Source organism: Eschscholzia californica, unplaced genomic scaffold (assembly GCF_041429995.1).
Source record: "Eschscholzia californica isolate CP2 unplaced genomic scaffold, dmEscCali1.0.p SCAF_1, whole genome shotgun sequence".
NCBI classification, from domain to species: Eukaryota; Viridiplantae; Streptophyta; class Magnoliopsida; order Ranunculales; family Papaveraceae; genus Eschscholzia; species Eschscholzia californica.
Window position 1 is genome coordinate 14,971,487 of NW_028238198.1, and position 20,449 is coordinate 14,991,935.

At 35.5% G+C, this 20,449-nt stretch overlaps 1 protein-coding gene across 1 annotated transcript; it reads right to left on the reverse strand.

Annotated features, from left to right (window-relative positions):
• Positions 1–7,811: 7,811 nt before the first annotated feature.
• Positions 7,812–19,591, reverse strand: LOC147564439 (L-arabinokinase-like). The gene is made up of 29 exons (XM_086646223.1): positions 19,044–19,591; positions 18,115–18,222; positions 17,528–17,596; positions 17,339–17,422; positions 17,094–17,170; positions 16,780–16,846; positions 16,581–16,638; positions 16,406–16,473; positions 16,261–16,323; positions 16,083–16,136; positions 14,452–14,554; positions 14,251–14,360; positions 14,026–14,145; positions 13,757–13,813; positions 13,218–13,387; positions 12,960–13,128; positions 12,699–12,782; positions 12,068–12,193; positions 11,659–11,789; positions 11,483–11,564; positions 10,860–10,947; positions 10,658–10,701; positions 10,458–10,553; positions 10,303–10,379; positions 9,963–10,178; positions 9,286–9,451; positions 8,857–8,928; positions 8,223–8,426; positions 7,812–8,109 (listed from the first exon to the last, which is right to left on the reverse strand). The coding sequence occupies exons 1-29, from the start codon at positions 19,146–19,148 to the stop codon at positions 7,987–7,989; spliced, it is 2,991 nt and encodes a 996-aa protein (XP_086502349.1). The 5' UTR covers positions 19,149–19,591; the 3' UTR covers positions 7,812–7,986.
• Between the last annotated feature and the right edge of the window lie 858 nt (positions 19,592–20,449).

The following is a 20,449-nucleotide window of genomic DNA, read 5'->3' on the forward strand; positions in this document are numbered from 1 at the left end:
TCAATAAAACTGTCAAAGTTATTATGTATATTTATTACTCTTGTATTTATTAATATTATGATTGGTAATTAAGTCATGTTCTTTTCTTTTTCAATATTTTCAAAATACCTTTGTCCATTAAATACTACTTCTATATTTTTGTTGAAACAAATACTACTTCTACTTAAAAAGTTGTTTATCGGAACTTGGACTTGATGATGTGCCATTATTCTTGGAAGTTCTAAAAATTCTTGAATAAAAGTAGATATTGCATCAATGGTTAAAAAAAAAAGGCCACCGTCTTGAAAAATGAAAAATGTTTCTTGGGAACAAATTTTGTGGTGGAAATTTTAGTCATTTTTTTTTGTTTTATTTTTGATTCTCCCAAACTGACATCATCATTTGTCTCCACGTCGGCAAGGGTTTACCGCTAAAGTACCATTAATCTCCACAAGCATTTGTCTCCACGAATACTTTTTTGGCCAAATCTTCTTCTTTCTTCTAAATGCATAACATTCTTGTAAGTTCAAATTCACGTTGATGACTATATTTCATCAATTGTTCAGTATAAATTAGTGTATAAATTGTCCCTCTTTAGTATAATCAAATTTTAAAATTAAAATTGTAATAAAATAGATGCATAAATTAGTCTGTCAAATCGTGTCTTTAAAATTTTATACCTAAAGTTATAGTAAAATATATGCAAGACTGAACTAAGAACAGATATGTCTTAATTTTGAAACCTTGAGATATAAATTATCTTTTGTACTTTTTTTGATGAAATTATCTTTTGTACTTATGTATAGAATTTGTTCTAACCCAAAATCTACAAGGCATTTGCATGAAAGACTAGTACAATCATTTTATGTTTTTTTTGTTGAACAATTTTATCTTTTTGCTTAGCATTACATACTGCATTGTGTTGTTTCCCTGGTTCTCTTTTATTAGAATAGTTCTTAATCTTTTTGTTTTTTTAACAAAACAGAGTACACCCACTTTTGTTTGTCTTTCTATCTCTTAAATCAGAGAAAGAGTTATCTTCTAACAATTAAGATAAAAAGAGTGATTATAAAAAAGAAAAATCAAATGTAAAATATCCGAGTCGAGGATACCTCTGTCCTTAAGACAATTTACACCCTGTATATCAGTACCAACAGTAATGATGTATGTCTCCCAGGATAAAACGGATTGCCTATCAAAGTAAAGATGGTACCTCTTAGTTATGATAGTCTGACGAACTTGGTAAGTAATATGAACTTCTGAACAACGATCCTTAAACTCTAATGCTTGAAAATGAATCCTCAGAAATGCAAAAAATTAATGATTTGTTTGCTGAATTCTCATGGTATTTATAGGGGTATTGACACCACTTCGTATGGGTGCCTATAGATGAATGGATGCTTCCCAACAGTCATATTTGACTGTTGGTTTTCGGGTGCCATGTTGACCGTCAGATCTTAACGGATCTATTAAGATCTCGCGCATTGAACGACCACCGTTAGATCATCAACGGATCTATCTTAAGAGCGCCAAATATCCTGACCATCAGATCAGATCATATCTATGATCGTAAAATCCAAGGCTCCAATCGCTCCTCGATGCAAAGTGCAAAGTGCGTGCGGGCGCCTCTAAAGCGCCCAATGCGCCCTAAACGCCTATTCGCCCACGCCGCGCGTGGTTTGCGTGGTGCAAACCACGCCAACCGTCCCATCATCCCAACCAATCTATTATTAGTAACATAAGAAAAAGTCTATATAAGGAAGTAGAACTTTCCTTATTTTTCCAATACGGTACTAATAATAAAACTACACGTTGTAGTTATCCCTATATTTTCCCAAAGTAAATCAATGATAACTCATTCATATGAAATCGGATTCTGACAAACTTTATGTCTAAATTCAAGAGCTCGACGAGACGAATCCAATGGTCTATCCTGATCTTGATTTGGACAACGTTTGGTTGCCCAAATTGACAGAAAACAGATCCGGTTTCTACACATTGTTTGATACTTGTGAATTATCAAAATTTTTCTAATAAACGATTAATTTGATTTTGTAGTGAGAAAGATAAACTTCTAATGGAATGTTTGGCAATTAAAACCGATATGGTTTCACCGAATAACCAAAGATAAGATGTGATCCATGGAGACCACACTCCACACAAAAAAAAAATGTATAGCTCTCTTTATCTCAACAACCACATGGCCTTTCCATGTATATCTCTTTTCCTCAAACAATGACTTCTATTTATGATTTCACATTTCCTTCCTAATAATTATGACTATGACAACCACACACAGGTATTATATAGTCCACGCATTTTTCATGAAGCTATTTTCACTGGCAAGAAAGCCTCATTTGCTATATCATCTAAATGTTATCAACAAAAAGACCTACTTTATTAACAAAAAACAAAAAGACCTACTTGCTCAACAAAAGAAAAAAAAAACAAAAAAACCTACTAATCTGAAACAAAAAAAATACTAAAGCAATTTGACTTGGTAAATCCACGTAAGAGCGGGAAGAAACACGTTTATTTTCCGTTGAGAAAGTACTAGTGTATTTATGTAATTAGAGTTCTTATTTTTTGAACTCGAAGAAAGTACATCTGCAAGTATACATGTGTCAAATAATAAATTTGATAAGATTGAGATGGATGTAAAGGTGATTTGGATATCGAGATAGTCCAGCCCGCGGGTCTAGGGGTCACTTCATCAAACCTTGAAATTTAAACCAATAGAAAACTTTACATTTTAACTACTTTTTTCTTATTAAATTTAAGAGTGACGTGTATTTGATATAGTGTTGTTTTAGAGATCTCTGTTGGAGACCTAAAAAAGTTTACAGTGCTTCTATTTTGCCATTTAGGGCATCACCAATGCAAGACTCAATCTTCAAAACTCCAAGTGCAAAATAGGATTTTTAGAGTCTTTTTTTAAAACTCTCTTGCAAAATTCAATTTGGGCATATGAGATGATGTGACGGAGGTTAAAAACTCTAAAAATTAAATTTTCTCTTTAGACATCTCTAATTGTCCAACTCATCATTTTTGAATTTATACCAAAAGAAATCAAGTTTCATATAATAACAAAATATTTCTTTACGGAAAACCAAGTCTGCAGGGAGAGTAGGTAAAAGTTTTCTCTAGACAAATATTTGACGGTGGATATGAGAGGGAATAGATTTCACATGTAAAGTTAAACAACAAGGCTACACGACCCGCCTCTTGAGACTCCCACTTGAACCACATGTGAGAGAAACAAGAGTTTCTCTCTCCACGTGACTGGACATGTGGGAGGAGAGAAACAAGAGTTTCTCTCGCATGCGGTTCAAGTGGAAGACCCTAGAGGTGGGTTGAATATACTTTTTGAAAGTTAAAATAAATAAACCTGCAAAATAAACTAATTTGAAAAAATGTACGAGATTGGGCCTCATGCCTATCGCCCCCATGGTAGACTCATATTTCAAATATATTTTACTTGTCATTATATTTTGGAGCTTCTTTCGTGTTACAGCCGTGATACTATACCCGACACATCTCTCAGTTAAATCCCGACCGGCTGACGTGTCGGGCATAGATTTAGAGAGAGAAATTTATACTTTCTCTCTGTAGATCTATGCTCGACACACCAGCTCCGCCGGGCTGCCGGCCATAGTCCTTCTTCAAGTGTTATTATATTAAAATTGACCATAAATTTCCAACAACAGACCTGCTAAAAGTTGGACAAGAAATATAACCAACAATAACATAAACTAGGGATGAATAGGGCATGCATGATTTTGAAGGTAGTGGACCACTGACTAACATGATTCTTGTGTTATCCAAAATGAAAGAGAAAGACGCACACAAAAAATAAGTTAAATTGGAATTACATGAAGACTAGATTCTAGTTTAGTACCATTAGAGCTTCACGTTTAAAGTTGTTTAAGGATTTGTTTTCGAAACTCATTGAATCTAATGTTAGGTTCTATTTTTCGCTTTCAACACCACTAATTGGGGATTTATATATCTCAGCCGTTTTTTTTTATAAAAATCGTAATCAATTATGCGGACGGGCAACTAGCGTATACTAGAATCAACCCAACCCGTCAACTTTCAGCTCATATGATTCTTATTTCTTTTAGCTTTTTTTTCTTACATCTTAGTACTATACTACTATTTTGTCTTGTCTGAAAGAATTCTACGTCAGTTGATTAGACACCTCAATTCTTCATTACTGGGAAAGAATTTTACGCTTTCTATTGAACTTTTTTATAAACCTTATATTTTGATTCGACAACTAACGTGATAAAATCCAAAACAAGATATGTTGTTCCTTGTAAGATACATTGTTTTGGGGCAACTTTGGAGTTCAGATACGAACTTAACCTAAGGCATATGTTTATAGTGTGTTTAGTTATCATGAATAATCAAAAAAGCGATTCTGTCCATCCAAAACGCATGAAACTAATTCCATATCACTTGGAAAAAAAAACATATAATTGTTCGTACATGTAGACTCAAGCTAGCATGCCCAGTGCCCTGGCGTTAAGTCTGTCAATGGATATCCGAATATTCGACATCTGATCCGCATCCGTATTCGAATTTTACAAAAACTAGGGTATATCCCGTGCCCTAGGGCACAAACACTTATATCAATCAAATGTTACGAAATTTATCTTATATTTTACTGTGAGAGAGAGAGAGAGAGAGATTTTTGTTAGTTATTATTTTTTGGTATTATTTTTTTGTTTCTTTTCTCTTAAATTAGTTATTATTTTATTGAGAGAGAGAGATTATAATTTATTTCTTCAATCTTTGAAATTTATTTTGTTTCTTTTTTTCTTAAATTAGTTATTTTATTTCTAAGAAGGAAAGGATTATTGTTTTTTAAATAGGTAACTTTATTTCTATGAAGGATTATATTTTAAATTTTGAGAAGGGCTTCTAGACAATATGCGTAATTAAATAAAGATGTTTGTCCCAGTCATCGTTTTCCCTTCTGTTTTATTATATAGTATCCAAAATTTCGGATATCGGATAAGGATTCGGATATTCCTTATCGGATATCGGATACGGATACCCTAATATTCGATCCGATAAATATCCGTATCCGATAAATATCCGTATCCGATAAATATCCGTATCCGATATGTAATATAAAAAATAATAAAAAATTAGATTTATTCATAATAATATATAAAATGTATGGTTGTGATTTATCATTTAGATCTAATGGTTAAAAATTTAAAGGAAAAATTTGAAATTTTGTTAAAGTTTCGGATATCGGATATTATCCAATATCCGTTAATATGTTCAGATTCAAATTCAGATATTGATTTATCATATCCGTCGGATAATTATCAGATACGGGTATTCAGATAGCTATCAGATACGGGTATTCAGATAGCTTATCAGATCCGGGTACGAATATGCCTATATCCGATCCGATAAGCTACCGTTTACAGGCCTACCTGACGTGATTATAATCATGTGATTATGTACTTCTTATGAAGTTCTCCAAATGGGTGCTTGATATTTTGGAGATCTTAAGTAATCATAACATGAAAGGGTGGGGTTTGTCTATTTATGTGCAATTGCAACCTACTTAGATCGTTGAGTTACGTATGAACTTTCAGCAATATAAAATACAATTGTAGTACTATATGCGACAACTATCCTAACATAATATCGGCGCATAATTCTCTCTAAATCATGTCCGACCATATACCATGATACAAATTTAGTTGGAATAGTGACCGGACCAACAAAACTATATTTGTACACGATGTTAGCATGACATTTGACCTTAACAATTTGAGGTAGGTACACTAAGTGAATAAATCAAACAAAATTATCTCCATTTTTACATGGTGTTCAAATTTTAATCGTAAACATTTAACAATAGAAAGAACCCACAAGACATTTAACAATATAAAAAATGTCTTGATATTGCTACCTTCAATGCATCTGTTACCAATTAGGGATGTCTATCCTATCCAGGTTTGAAATCCCTTACCGAAAAAGTAAGAGGAGCACAAGATTGTGCCCATTGACAAGTCAATTTAGAGGTCAGCATTTTCATGGATGTCTCATCCTTATCAAATTCTGGTTGCTGCAGCCTCAAATGGTCCTATTTAAAAAAGAGTTTTCACTGTTCACACACCAAAATTGACAGATCCTTGGTGTGGGTTTTGACTGGTGTGCATGAAAATGGAATCCTCATTGATTCCATGGCAGATGATCACTCAACATCCTAAGATTTGGATAGGCAAGACTTGTCAGTACACACTCCACTTCTCATTTCACACTGGGAGGTGTTTTAGGTACCACAGGATTTTATGAAGCCCTCATAAGAATAAAGTGACACTATTTAAACTTAAAACTTTTTTAAATCCACAACATTACTATTAACCAATACTAACCAAAAAAAAAAAAACAAATCGAAATGAAAATGTTCTTCACACCGCCGCTGTTACGACCCACAACCACCATCTAAAAGTAGACAGAGATGAGAGAGATGTTTTGAGGATGGTGGTAGTGGTGTAGACAATGAAGATGAAAATGATGTCTCCTTGTTCTCGTGTTGATTAATGACTGACTTCATCCAAACGAAAAATGCTAGGGAAAATTGGGCGAACCCCACGCCGATGAGCCAGCCCAAGTGGATATGAATTGTTGGAATCTCTAATCATGGGAAGCCACATCGGATTTCTACTTAAAGTCTACCCGAATTCTTGTTCTCTAGCACTACTGCATCCTAACCAATAGACATAGTCAAGTATTATGTTGTGTGGACTGTGGACACAGTAAAAAAACCTTGGGTGCCTATAACTTCCCTTCCACCTGTAGGCTATAGTCAATTGTAAATTAGGAATTTAAACCTAAGCCCATTCTTGCCCAACTAAACTCATTGAACCTGCACGAGATAAGTAGACAAACCGTTGAATAGAAGTCTTCTTTTTTGTAAATTTCTGTCCGGACGGGCGGGAAACGGACACTAACTCAACCGGTCCGAACGGAACGGACACGAGTCCTAAGTGTCCACTCGGACATCCGGACAAAACGGGCGGACATTTCGGATTTTTCTCCAACAAAGTGCCCGTCCGTGACCGTTTTGATAGTCGGGCAAACCGGGTATCGGTCGGGCGGACACCGGTCACTAATGAACAAATAAAGAAACTTTTATTCGAAATTTAAAATGTTTAGTCGCTAAATACAACTTTCTAAAACTCCCACTTTACAATTCTAAAAAGTAAATGAATTCAAAATCGCAAGATAAGCATTGAGATTTCTCATGGATTATGATCGGTTTCTATGCTTCTCATGGATTACGACCGGTTTATTGTGGATTCTCGGGTTATTGATGAGATACTGAGATTTTGGAGGAGATAGAGACTAGAGAAGTAGAACGACGAAGACAAAATTAAGAAAAGTGATTTCTAGGGTTATTTATTTTTACTCTTGAAATCTAATGGTTGTAGCTAACTCTACAAATCTAAAGGCTTAAAATCAATCATATAGGCGGGCGGGTATAACAAGTAGGATAAACGGACGGATGTGGACAGGTTCGGTCGGGCGGACGATATAAGCGGGCGGACTCGGTCGGACCACCGGGTAAAGACCTATGCCCGCGTCTGTCCGCTTAAGATCTTTCGGTCGGGCGGATACGGACCGATTCGGGCATCGGACGGTCACGGATCCTTCGGACTCGGACGGTCGTGGGCGGGTTCCGGGTTTCCGGGCCAAAATCCCACCCCTATGCAGGTTACACATAGCTATAAGCTACCCAAAAAGAAGTCTTTTCTATGAATAGAATAGAATTAAAATTATAAAACATCATATTTAAAAAAAAAAAAAAAAAAAATTATAAAACATCAATTCTTTATTTATCCAAATACATATTCACTATTTTATTTGATTATGGATTTCTTCTTGGAGCATTTATGCTTCCCCTATTAAATAAAGTAGGAGCATTCATTCACAACCATGTAACCTGTATAGTGAAAATATAAGCAATGATTCTATCTAGATTTGGTCAGAAGGGAATCTACGACGAATTTTCAAATATCCAAACTTCCCAGCACCAGGAGATGAACCCTCAAAAATAAATGGCAAATATCCTGTTGCAGCTTTGTATCTCTGTTGAATCTGTCGCACACAAAAAAACGGTAAGACACGTTAGTAGTAAGTAAGATTATCATGGAAGTGAATGTTCTAAATTTATTAACGTTGTCGTTGAGTGAGAAGTTTATAGATTTCACCTCTAGAATTTGCTCACTGCTCCGTAGGGAATTTTTCCCAATCACACAAACAGAACCACCAGAGCCTCCGCCAGTGATTTTGGCTCCAAATAGTGTTCCATTTTCCGATTTAGATACCTTATTGTGCTGCATTTCCTGCACCAATTGAACTAGCCTGTCCGTCCCATCTGATCCAAGCCCACAAGCATTATAGCTGTAATGGCACTGCAACAAAACAATACATCGCTTGATATTATAGCCTCTAATCTTAGATAACAGTAACTAAAATGGAGGAGTGCTATGATGACTCGGATCACTCTTACTCAGAGTTTGACGGCATACTGTTTATCATTATTGATTTTAAGTTATTTAAGACATAAAAGAACAATTGACATCATGTGGCCAGAGTGATGCCTTAGTCACATAGGAGGACTCTAGGGGAAAGAAGCATTCTCAGGCAAAATCAAGTGTTTGGAAAGAGCGGGACTTGCAGTTTTACATGGTTAATTCATCAACTTTTGATCTTTAAGACCGTGCAAAGTGATACCGATCATATGGTGGGTTTTGACCCATGTTTATGGGTCAATCCTGTCCAACTCTAATAAAAGATTGAGACAATTCAAGATCATTTTGGTAAAATATTGGAAGAACAGACCTGATACATGAGTTCTCCAAGAGTAGAAAGTTGATCATTTGAGGCTTCTGCAGGTAATAATGCTTTAAAGGCCTGTGAATCAAGTAATGTGAAATATTATATTAGCTCAATCTTGTAAATCTCATGGACATAAATCTTAAAAATTAGTAAATTTTGGTCTTGACGTTTGAATTCCCAATCAAATTTTAAACCGAACTAATTTGAGATGGATAATGAGCGGCAGACCTTCTCATCGATAAGATACAAGTCCTGTTTGGCTCGCAGAAACTATAGGGCATAATCACAACATGTCTGTGTGTGAACACATACATATAGTACACAATGGATCTAATTCTAAACAAGTTATTTGACATGGAAATATCTGAGGAGACAAGAGCTTAAGAAAGTTTTTTAAAACAATCCAGTATCTCATGATAGTAAAGACTTAACCTTAACACGAAAATTTTCATAGATTGGATGACTAGTTGGTGCTTTCAATCCGTAACTGTGCTTCTGATCAATAACTGTTACTGAGTCACTATGGTCAATGTATTTTTCCAAGAATGTCTCGCCGAGCATAGATTCAGGAAGCCTCTTTGCATAGACAGATTCATATCTGCAGTAAAAGATTAAATGCACAAAATACCTTCTTTACAAACTTCACAAACAAAATCATGTTATAAAACGGAGCTTAAAAGAAGCTTAATTTGCACAAATACAGAAACCAAAATAATTTTTGAAAAGGTGGGCAACTAGGAATAAAACTACACAGATGAAAATTATTTGATAGTCGAGAGAATATCTTAAAAATCCACTAATATGTATGTTGAGAAGCAAATCTAACACCAGGGTGTGGGAGGACATGACCCCTATTTGAACCTAAAACTAATTGTACAGGATTTTTTCTGGTTCGATGTTTTTAGTGACATTGTCTCAGAAATGAACCACGTGGGATCAGAATAATCAAAACCCATGCTCTCCATTTCATTTTTCAAATACGTATCCTAAACTTTATTATCTTATAGGTGCCAAACTGAACCTAGAGAAGATGATAACAGTCCAAAAACAAAAACAAAAACCAAGACAGTTCTGAAAAAGAGAAAAACTGGCAACTAAAAGAAAATTACCTGTGAGGGGTAAGATTGCATAAGTAATCAAGTGAACCTTCAGCCTCAAGAAGCTCCACACTATCTTCCTCAAACTCCTCGGGAGTTATCCCATTAATTTGCTGGGATGGATTAGCGCCTGATAACGACTGAGCAAATGAAGAGGCAATTGACTTGATCATTTTTCGGCCCATAAAGGCTCCTATTCTCACAGATCCGTAATCTGCACCTCCAATGCTGTATATCATGCCAATTAGTATTGAATTGGTAAATTCAAAAGAATCAACATTCTGGTGGAGACGATCAAAAGTAATCTATAAGCATCTCAAAAATAAGCAAGCTTGACTAACAGAGAACATACCTATGTCGTATTCCAGAATCAATACCCCAGAACCGGATATGGTTGGGAATAGTCACAAGCCCTATGACCTCAGCTGGCTGTATCAAATACGAACAGAATTAGACGTAAAAGTAGTCAAAGACTGGAAAAACTTGAACTCTCCACCATATGCGTACCTGGCAAACCATAGCAAGAAGTTTATTAGCTTCGCCACATGCCGACGTCATCTGGTCCATAATACCACATGGGGCTCCAACAATGTGATTTTCAACCTGTCATATATTTTTCAAATACGTCAAGATATTATAGCACAGCCAGATTTATACTAATATCAAAAGAATAAATACAGATTGAGACTTGTCCATAATATTACTACCTTTTGACAGAGCAAAGCGAGATCTCTTGGTGGGATGTTTAGCCCTGCAGAGAGAAAGTTACACAATTAATTGATTGCTGTCAGACGATGAATAGGCATGTGTAATTGTAAGCATGAAACTGCTGAAACCCCTCTATAAGTTAATAATCATAAACGATATGAAATTAGAAGATCCAAAGCTTCAAGTGAAGAAAGTAATAACCATAGGCAGCAGCAATAGCCGACATGCTAGCTACCTCCAGTGCTGCAGAGGACGACACACCTTTGCCTTCTGGAACTGCAGAAGATACCTGAGAGTTCATATTGATAATAATCAAATCACTGAACCTCCAAAAATCTATATTAACAGTTCCAATTAGTCAGAATTGTATAAGGATAGTTCTTAGAAGGATAGATCAATTAGATCAGGCTACCACATCAAGGAGAGATAATGTTAATAAAGTTTTGCACAGAAGGGACCACATCAATGAACTAAATCTAAAACTTCTTTGGAACTAGACAAAGCCTTTCATGTAATTCACAGAAGTTACCCATGTCATTCTTTCTTCTTCTAGCCCAGCAATACGCTTCTCTAATGAAAAAAGGTCGCAGATAGTGTGTAAGATAAAATCTCCACATACAGAAACATTTGTTTTAGCTATGGAGCTTAATGCATGAAAGTTAATATATTTAACATCTGATCACTTAAATGAGATTGATCTTCAAAACTTACGGAGAGTAGATTGCAGTATGTGTTAACTAGAATAGCTTGAACAAGAATCAAGAAGTCCCTACTACTTTAAACACAAAATGCAGAAACTTCTGAATTTGGAGAAATGGACTTACCAGTATACTGATACCATCATCAAATCGTACACCCAATTCGGTCATGAGAACAAGAATTGTACCTGCAACATATGCTGCCCACCTAAAAGCAGGCTCATGTTAAACCAGGACATGAAGTTCCATTTCTTACTAAAAGTATATATCAAATAACTACAAACCAAAAAATAAGCACCCACTTCTGGGATGGATCCTGGCCAAAGAATTCCCGAGCTTTCTCATATGACATTGGATGATCACCATCCATCAAATCGGTTAGGTCCATGTCAAACGTTGGCCCACGGTTACTCAATTCTGATCCATACGATACCTGTTACGGCCAAAATCCAAAATACCAAAGATGAGATATATTATAGGCTGAACCATAAAACGTGACCAAAGCATGAGCATAACAGTCTACAAACATGAAAAAGGATATCAAAGCAGAAGCTGAATATAAAATAATAAAAAGAATGTGATTTGTGTCATTTTACTGCAAAAATATCAAAGGCTAGATGCATACGTTATTTAGAGATGAATTGTGTTTAACAGGAAATATAAGTAAAAACAATGATGACATTAAAATTTAAAATACAAAGCATGACTTACAATTTGCAGTACAGGGGTCGATCCTTGTCCTTTTGCTAGTTGACGAGCTTGGGCATGCTTCCATAGCTTCAGCTTGGTAGGATGACATCTCTGAACTGCAACATGGCAGGCTTCTCTAATAGGCATCTATATAGAACAAAAAGATAGAACTCTAAGTTAGTGGCAAAAGCCCAAAACACAATTTCAGACTTTCAGCTAAGCAAAATTACAAGTACACGCCTGCTTACCACTGATAACTTCATCTAGGGAATCTAGACAACTTCATGCAACTCTATCCCAATTATATGACTAACAAATTCTTACTTATAGAAGTCAATTTTAGTTTTCATTTTTGCATAGAATGAGGATTTGTTGTAATATGCCTTACATTGGCCAATGACTAACCCAACCACGAAATTTGCTTACCAAAAACTTCTATTTTTATTGGATTTTCACATCTGCCATGGTTTTCATCGTTAGTATTTTTTTTAACTGCAGTATTTCTAGGAGATATGCTATATCTCTGCACAGAAGGTTACTGCTCTTAATTATCATAACATAATCAGTAGATGAACAATCATTGCGTAAATTTACAAAAGCAGCTATCCCATTTATGGAAATATTATGAGAACCAACTACTGAAGACACCAACCTGCAAAACAAGACTTCCTGAGTAGTCTGCAATCCCTCCCATTACATCCAATCTCCCAGGAGCTCGTGCAACAAAGATGTCATCCTATACAGAACAAATCCAGTATCAAGACCACTACTTTGGTTGAACTCCATATCGTTCATTATAGAACTTCACCAAATAGACGGAAGGGGTCATAACCATAAAAAGGTTAAGATTACCAAAAAGGCAATTAGTTAATATCAGAAGAAATAACAAAAAAAATCATGAAATGAAGAATACCTCCCAACTAAAGAGTCCAGCAGCAGCAACCCGCTCTCTCGTTTTAGGTTTTTCGGGATTCTTCCCCAGGTCACGTTCCGTAGTTAATCGCGCTAAGCTCCGCAAGAAACTCACAGTATCTGAAAGCCCCTGAAGATCTCCATGAAGAATCTCAAATTCTTCAACAGATCTAGTGAAAACCGGAACAAAAGTAAGAGAAGAGACACATAAAGTTGATGTGCACAAACAATTTTTCAAAGCTAAAGAACTCAGACTTACGAGTTTGCAAAAGAGGTCTTCTCATTCATCTCACTAGGCAATCCAGTACGAAGACCCAGTTCATTTTCAGCAGTTGAATACCACTCTGGGATATCTGCATCTCGACCAGGGGCTCTTTGAAGTTGATACCCTAGTACTATGGCATCACGCAGCCTCCTTGCTCCACTTAACTACATTTAGGGAAAGAAAAAGGAACTATTTTATATATCAGGGAAATTGGTTACGTTTACAGTTAGGGAAGGAAAGAAAGGCAAAACACAGATTTTCCGAGAAGATTCTTTTGCCTCAGCAATCAGCAGAACTGAGAAGAGTTAACTCATACACATTTATTATACTACAATACAAGTTTGAAAATTATATTATGCCCCCAACGGCCCCATCAAACTTCAACCAACTATAAATCCTTTGTAACCAACCAAGACAAATATATCAATTAATCATTAGAAACTTAGAAACTTGAAAGAATATTAAACACAGTAAGCTCAACATGTCTCCAAGTCAATAGAAACTTAGAAACTTGCAACAGCTGTGCAATCTACCTTATCCGAAGCATAGTTTTTTCCGATAGCCGTATCCTGGATTATTGATGCAGCAACCTGAAATTTTAAGGAAACATGAAATATGTCAACTGACATTCATTTGACAGACTAAAATCGCCTGATTGTGTAGGAGAAAACGAATGCTACAGCCTATAAGAAAGAGTATAATATTCTAAGTGAGATATCACTAAGAGCACATCTTCTCCAATGCATAATGGTACACAGTTATGCACAATAATAACAGTAACGTTAGAAAAGAAGAGCTGCACCTCGCCACCATTAATGCCTCCTTCATAACATGGCTTTAGACTGACTGCTCGTTGAAGGTAAGGAGCCCAGCGTCCAGTGAGAAGATCCCTCCTAATCATCTCAACACCACCTTGATAGAACTGTTTAACATAATACAAATCAAATTGTCAAAGATTAAATGTTTTCAGATGTTTGGAAATTATTGAAACAATGAACAAGGAAAAAATAAATGGCAAATATTACACCTCCAGCATATTTCTTAAAAATGGCTCTTCATTGAAATAATCTCTACGGACAAAGACAAAAGGCAACTTGTACGCTAAAGCTTCACTAACAGTGCCATAACCAATTTTTCCTGAAATAAAATAAATAACAAACTCATAAGTATAAAGCACAAGTTCCCCATGTAGATATACTTCAAAACAAGAAACAGCATTCTGATATACCGAGCATGCAATCAGATGCTGCCATTACATCAGGAGTGTACACAGCTTTTGGAAGTTTTATAAAATTCGAAGGAAGCTCATCGTTATCAGATGCACCACAAACCTGCATCATAGAACAAAAGGTAAACACATTTTGTTTTGAAGAAGAAGAACAAGAATTTTATGTATACATTATTTACAATAGTTTTGAGGCTATATAATAACAAATTTGCGAAGTTTCAAAGATAATCTCCAAAGTTAAAGTCCCTAAATGAAAATTCTAGTTGCCCAGTTTTCTTTTTGGCCTAAAAGAACAAAAGTAATAATATGGAAAGCTTGGTATTGTCAAAGTTGACTCTTTTCCCTTTGAAGGTTACCCAATTTCCACATTTCCAAACGCTCCACAATACTGCATGGGGAAGTAAGGACAAAGTTTCATCCGATTCTTAGGAAAAATAGTAGCTCTCCACGACCAAATAAAGCTACTAAACGATCTTGGAGCCGTCCACTTTGTGTTTTTGCAATGATAGAAAAGCTGCATAACGCCCAAGTAACCACACAATGTAAGAGTATGTGATTCAGCATCTTTCCCCCTTACAGAATATGCATAGGTTGGCCTAAATACCTCAACGTTTCTTTAAATTGTCCATAGATGGGTTCTTCTTCAAACAGGCTCTCCATACAAAAGAAATCACCTTAAGCAGTACTTCTACCTTCCAAATCCATTTAAATGGGATTTCTACCGAGGAGGTATCCATTTCAGAAAAATGCCTCATAGCATGATTTGACTCAAAAACCTTCCTCTATGACCGGGATCCAGATTCCTGTATTCTCTTCCGTTGAAGGAGATATCCCTTTTTTTTTGGAATCATTTGAAGTAATAAAGAAAGGAAGAGATATCCCATTTAATACCTCCGGCAAAGTAGTGAGTTAATCTACTTCCCAATCATTCAAGTTCCTCCTCAAACCAAGACCCCAATTAATCACCTCATCGGAACACTCATAGCAATCAAAGATACTAGCACGCTTCTTCTTAGAAATGGAAACTATACTCGGAAAAACCTCTTCCAAAGACCATTGAGATGCCAAGTAACCTTCCAAAATTTGATTTGAAAACCATCACCTATCTTGAAACAAATGTGTATTTAAACTCTATCAATCAGTTATAAATGCCATGTCACACCGTACAACCACAAAGTTTCTTGAAATTCTTGTCCCCAACCTCCCCAATTGACCCCATATTTCTCTTTGATAATCCTAATTCCTAAATAATCCTCCTCATTAGTGAACTGCCCAAGCCATTTTGATAAATGTGTTGAATTCGTTATACGAAATCTTTCGTTCCCAAACCCCTTGTTTGAACGGTTTGCAAATTCCAAAGCAACCGAATGAATTTTCTTCTCCTCCAAATGATCATGCCACAGGAACTTCCTTATCTTAGTTTCTATAACCCATATATTTGACATGGCATGAAAAAGAGAGGAGCGTAATAAATTGGTAAGGCTGCAACGGTGGCTTTGAGCAGGACAACATTTTTACACTTATAAATATAACGGTAAGCACATTATAACCCCCTAAACTCAGGAGAAAGAACTTTGTATGAACCAATAAGCATAGAATATAATGAAGTTTTGGGGGTCAATGTAACATACCAGGCACAGCCAACCATCTGGTAGATACTCTTGTTTCAACTTCCAGCCTGCTGGCTGCATGTTTTAAGCAAAGAGAAAATGAGTTTCACTTATCTATAGTATTTTTGGATAAGAGAAATTATTATACTGATTCCCCATAGCGTAATATGAAAAGAAAACAACTGAATAAATTCTGCACCTGGCCACCGAAATTGAAAATAACTAGCTTAACATCCTCCCCAATTCCTAATTCCTTCCTCACCTGCAGTAAAGGAAAAAATGTTAAAGACACATCATGCTCTAGACACCATGGTAGAAGCCCATAAACATAGCACGATTGAGACCTCTATTCTAGATTTGTGTAACCTCCTCACAACAAGGGGTACGTCAATAACATCACGAAAAGCAGGCACTGCAAAATAAATAAATAGCTTTAGACAATAAAAGGTTACTTTAGCTAATATTGTATCACGATACAGTATCCATATTATACACGCACTGAATGTACACAAAACATACTTGGACAATATCCTGGAAGACGAATCAGGAACTCGCAGTGAGAGTAATCTTCTGCTATCTGGATGACCAGCGAAGTAAACAGGCTAATTATAAAATTGTCGATAGACAAAATAAATAAGGGAAAAAACAATTAAAGGAACACTTCGAGTGCCTACAGAACTAATTATAATGAATAAGATGTATTAAATATGACAACCACCTGCCAAACTATTGAACGATGATGATTTCCAGCAGCCATCACATACTCAGCATATATGAAGTCCCAGCTGAAAAGGGTGTCAGCAAACAAAACGTGAATTTGATGAACGGCAAGAAACTTTGCTTCTTAGGCGAAAAAGAAGCACAGGGAAATATAAATCCATGAAGGGAAAAAAGATAATTTATAGTCAATCATTCGCCCAAAGAACATTTGAAAATTGTCACAGTAATTTTGCTAATCAGTATTTTCTAATCTCCGTAAGAGTAACTGCTTCAATATAAGTTACCTGTAGTGCACTAAATAAACACTGTTACCTGAAGTTCGTGACACAAACAGAACGAATTCCAGCATCTGCTGCTGCTCGGCATGCAACCGGGACAACATCAGATATCTGTTTTGACAAAAGCACAAAAGGTTTAGCATTTAAGTTAATAAATTAAATTTCAAAAAAAGTTAATAACTTAATACCGAACAAACATACTTATGTAACTTAATTTACAGTAATAAGAATACATAAGCTACAAATCAAATGGAATGACATAATTAGACATTCAAGTACCACTAGATCAGCCTTGATGGAGTTCAGCCACTCAACTTCTGTTGCCAAAATAGAAGCCCGGGGTGCTACAGCTGTCTGGGAATACTATAGTAAAACAAGTGGATAAAGAAGGATATCAGTTAATAAGTCACACTTACAGGGAATATTATTTTGTCTTCGACTCTTTCAATACTCGAGATACAGAAGTACCTTCTCCAACGAGGCAAGGCGATCCACCGTCAGAGCATCTGCTTGTACAGCTCCACAGTCCAACAAGACCTTTTATCCATTAAAACAAGAAAGTCAAGTAATGAAAAATATATTTTTGATAAGATATAAAATATTATTAGGAATTTCAGAAACTGTATCTAGCTGCACATTGTGATTTTCTGCTCAACATCCTCGAGGACCAAAATGGCAGTGACTTCTTTTTTCAATTTGTTAATGAAGGAAATAAACATGTCATGAACGTGAATTCTTGGACAAGAAATAACACAAATCAATTGCCACAAAAAAACATTAGTTCAAATAGTGTTGTAGATAGGTACTGCATTTGTATTTCGTCCACAGCTGAAGAATACAGCATACATCCTCTTTCCAGTGGTGAATGAAATAAAAGTCCATTTAAAAGAAAAACTCCATATAAGAATCGAAACTTAAAATTTTGTTAGCATCGGTGGTAACATGACTAATACATGGTAGAATATTGGAGAAACAAGGACATTCCTTTATTCTATCGAGTTTTTGTAATTAACTTTTCCCACAATGATCTTAACCTTCAAGTGGCTTGAACTAACCTTGCGAATGAAAAGACGTGGTGACTTTATTTCTGAAGTAAATACAAAATCTGGAGCACCAGTAACCAAATGAACATCATGTCCAGCTGCAATCAGGTGTCGAGCAACCTGCAAATTGTATGAATTTGAACATCAGATCTCGCAAATCCAAAATATCAACGTACTTGCATAAGTTACTCTTGTTAGAGCTCAATCAGCCTAACTCTCCTTGAAAACCGGATTGCAAGTGAAGGATTGCCCAGAGCTTATCTAGTTCACATTCTTTGCACATTTAATGCCCAATCGATGTGGAAAATGCTAACAACTCTAACCTTAATGAAGTAACCCAACACTGTTCTAATGGTTAAAATTTATATTTGAAATCATAGGGGACAGCGTCCACCACCGAAAATCATTCATAACCTCATCAAGTTACCATTCATAACTATTTTTCGGGCCATAATAGGAATCTTTCATATTTAATAACAACAATTGCGAGCCGTCATTGAGCTACTTTACACTGTTTTGATCTTGATTTAGTATTCTCCTCCAAGAAAACTGGAAAACCCAATTGAAAAGGATTTCCCCCTCTTTGTTCGAAAAGAATAAAAATAAAGATTTATGAAAATACTTTCCCCATTTTCTGTTTTAATTTTTACATAATTTTTGCAAGAGACATAGGAATATTATCAACTCTGGCTGTGAAGAAGAAGAAGATACACATGTAAAGAGAAACATAAAGTACACATTAAAAACCTAGAAATGACTCTACTTCCTCAAGCCAGTTGAGAAATCAAAAGTTACTCCCAAATAAACTGAAAGGACGGATTAAAAACTCAAGATTGAGTTGAAATTATCCAAAAGAATCTGATTAAAAATGAAATTTCACAACATTCCTCAGTTCTGATCAAAGATATAGAGAGAGAGAGAGAGAAAATCGAAATTGATACCTCAACGACTCGAGTGGCATGACCAAATCCATGACCAGTAATATAATAAGCAAATACAAGAGGTTTTGATGAAGCAGAAACCTCAAGAGTTTGTTCGATCGTCATTTTTCTTTTGCTTAAAACCCTAAAAAATCAATGAGTAAACGTGGAAGTAGAAGAATTTGATTTGATTCGTAGAAGAGAAGATTATGACTGAAATGAAAGTCAGAATCAATTTAATTTATATATAGATAGAGAGAGAAACAAAATTAGGGTGATCGTCACACTGAGAAACTGGCGGGTAATGTTTATCCAATAAAGAAGACAAAATTAAACGTCTTTATAAAAGGAAATTAGTTGTTAAATAGTAACATCAAAAATGAGTTAATGATAGCCGTTGGATTTAGAATTGTAGGGACCACATTTTTCCATCTTCCGAGGTGTTGTTAAGTAGATAAGGTGCTTATAATCCCGATGATATCGCAGTTGCAGTTGAAATTTCTGATTTGTTTATGACTTCGATTTTCTTTTTCAATTTTTTCCATAATTTGTTTCTTCTCCCACTTTTCATTCTATTTTAGTATTCTTTTGGTCTTATCCAATTGAAAAGCTCAAAAATAGGTGACGGCTTGATCATCATCTCATCCCCCATAAATTCTCCAACTATTTGATGGTTTGTTCTTACCTTCATGTTAATGGATAACTTGATGTGAATCTAGTGAGAACGAAGACATAGTTCAACAAATTTCACTCTTTCTTGTCATTATTCTTTTGAAAAATCGATTACGTTAGCAGTTACAAGACATCTATACATCATGAAGATGTTATAAGTATGAAAACCGTCTAAGTTAAACCAAGAAATGAAAGAAGCCTAAAGGCAAACAATTAAAAATCAAAATTCAATAATTCTTGGATTCAACTTCTTCGGGGAATTGAACTTGGGACCTCCAGAATTTTGGAGTTTGTGTCAACACTATCAACCACACAAGTGTTGACCTTTCTTATCATTCTTAGGATGATATGAAAAACTAGATGTAAATTCCAATTTTCTTTTAAAAAAAGTTCATTCTGTTATTACAAACTTTAGATACAAGAAATTATTGGGAGGGCGGAGATTCTAGGCCTACCCAGACCTCTAATGAGTATATGACGTCATGTTTTGTATTAAAAACTTATTTGACGTTTGGATCAAGATGTGGGAATGAAATTTTCGCGTTAAGTCCTCTACTACACCAAGTTTTTATCCCGATCCTTACATTTAGTTTTGGTCTGCACTGTCAAACGTGATTCATAGTCCAGATCAAAACAAAATCATCTTAACTCCACAAAAGAAAGTGATGATTTGGGGTTAATTTTATTTTGTTTCGATATCGTCTATCACGTGCGACGACGGTCGAGATCAAAATAAAAATAAGGGTTAGAATGAA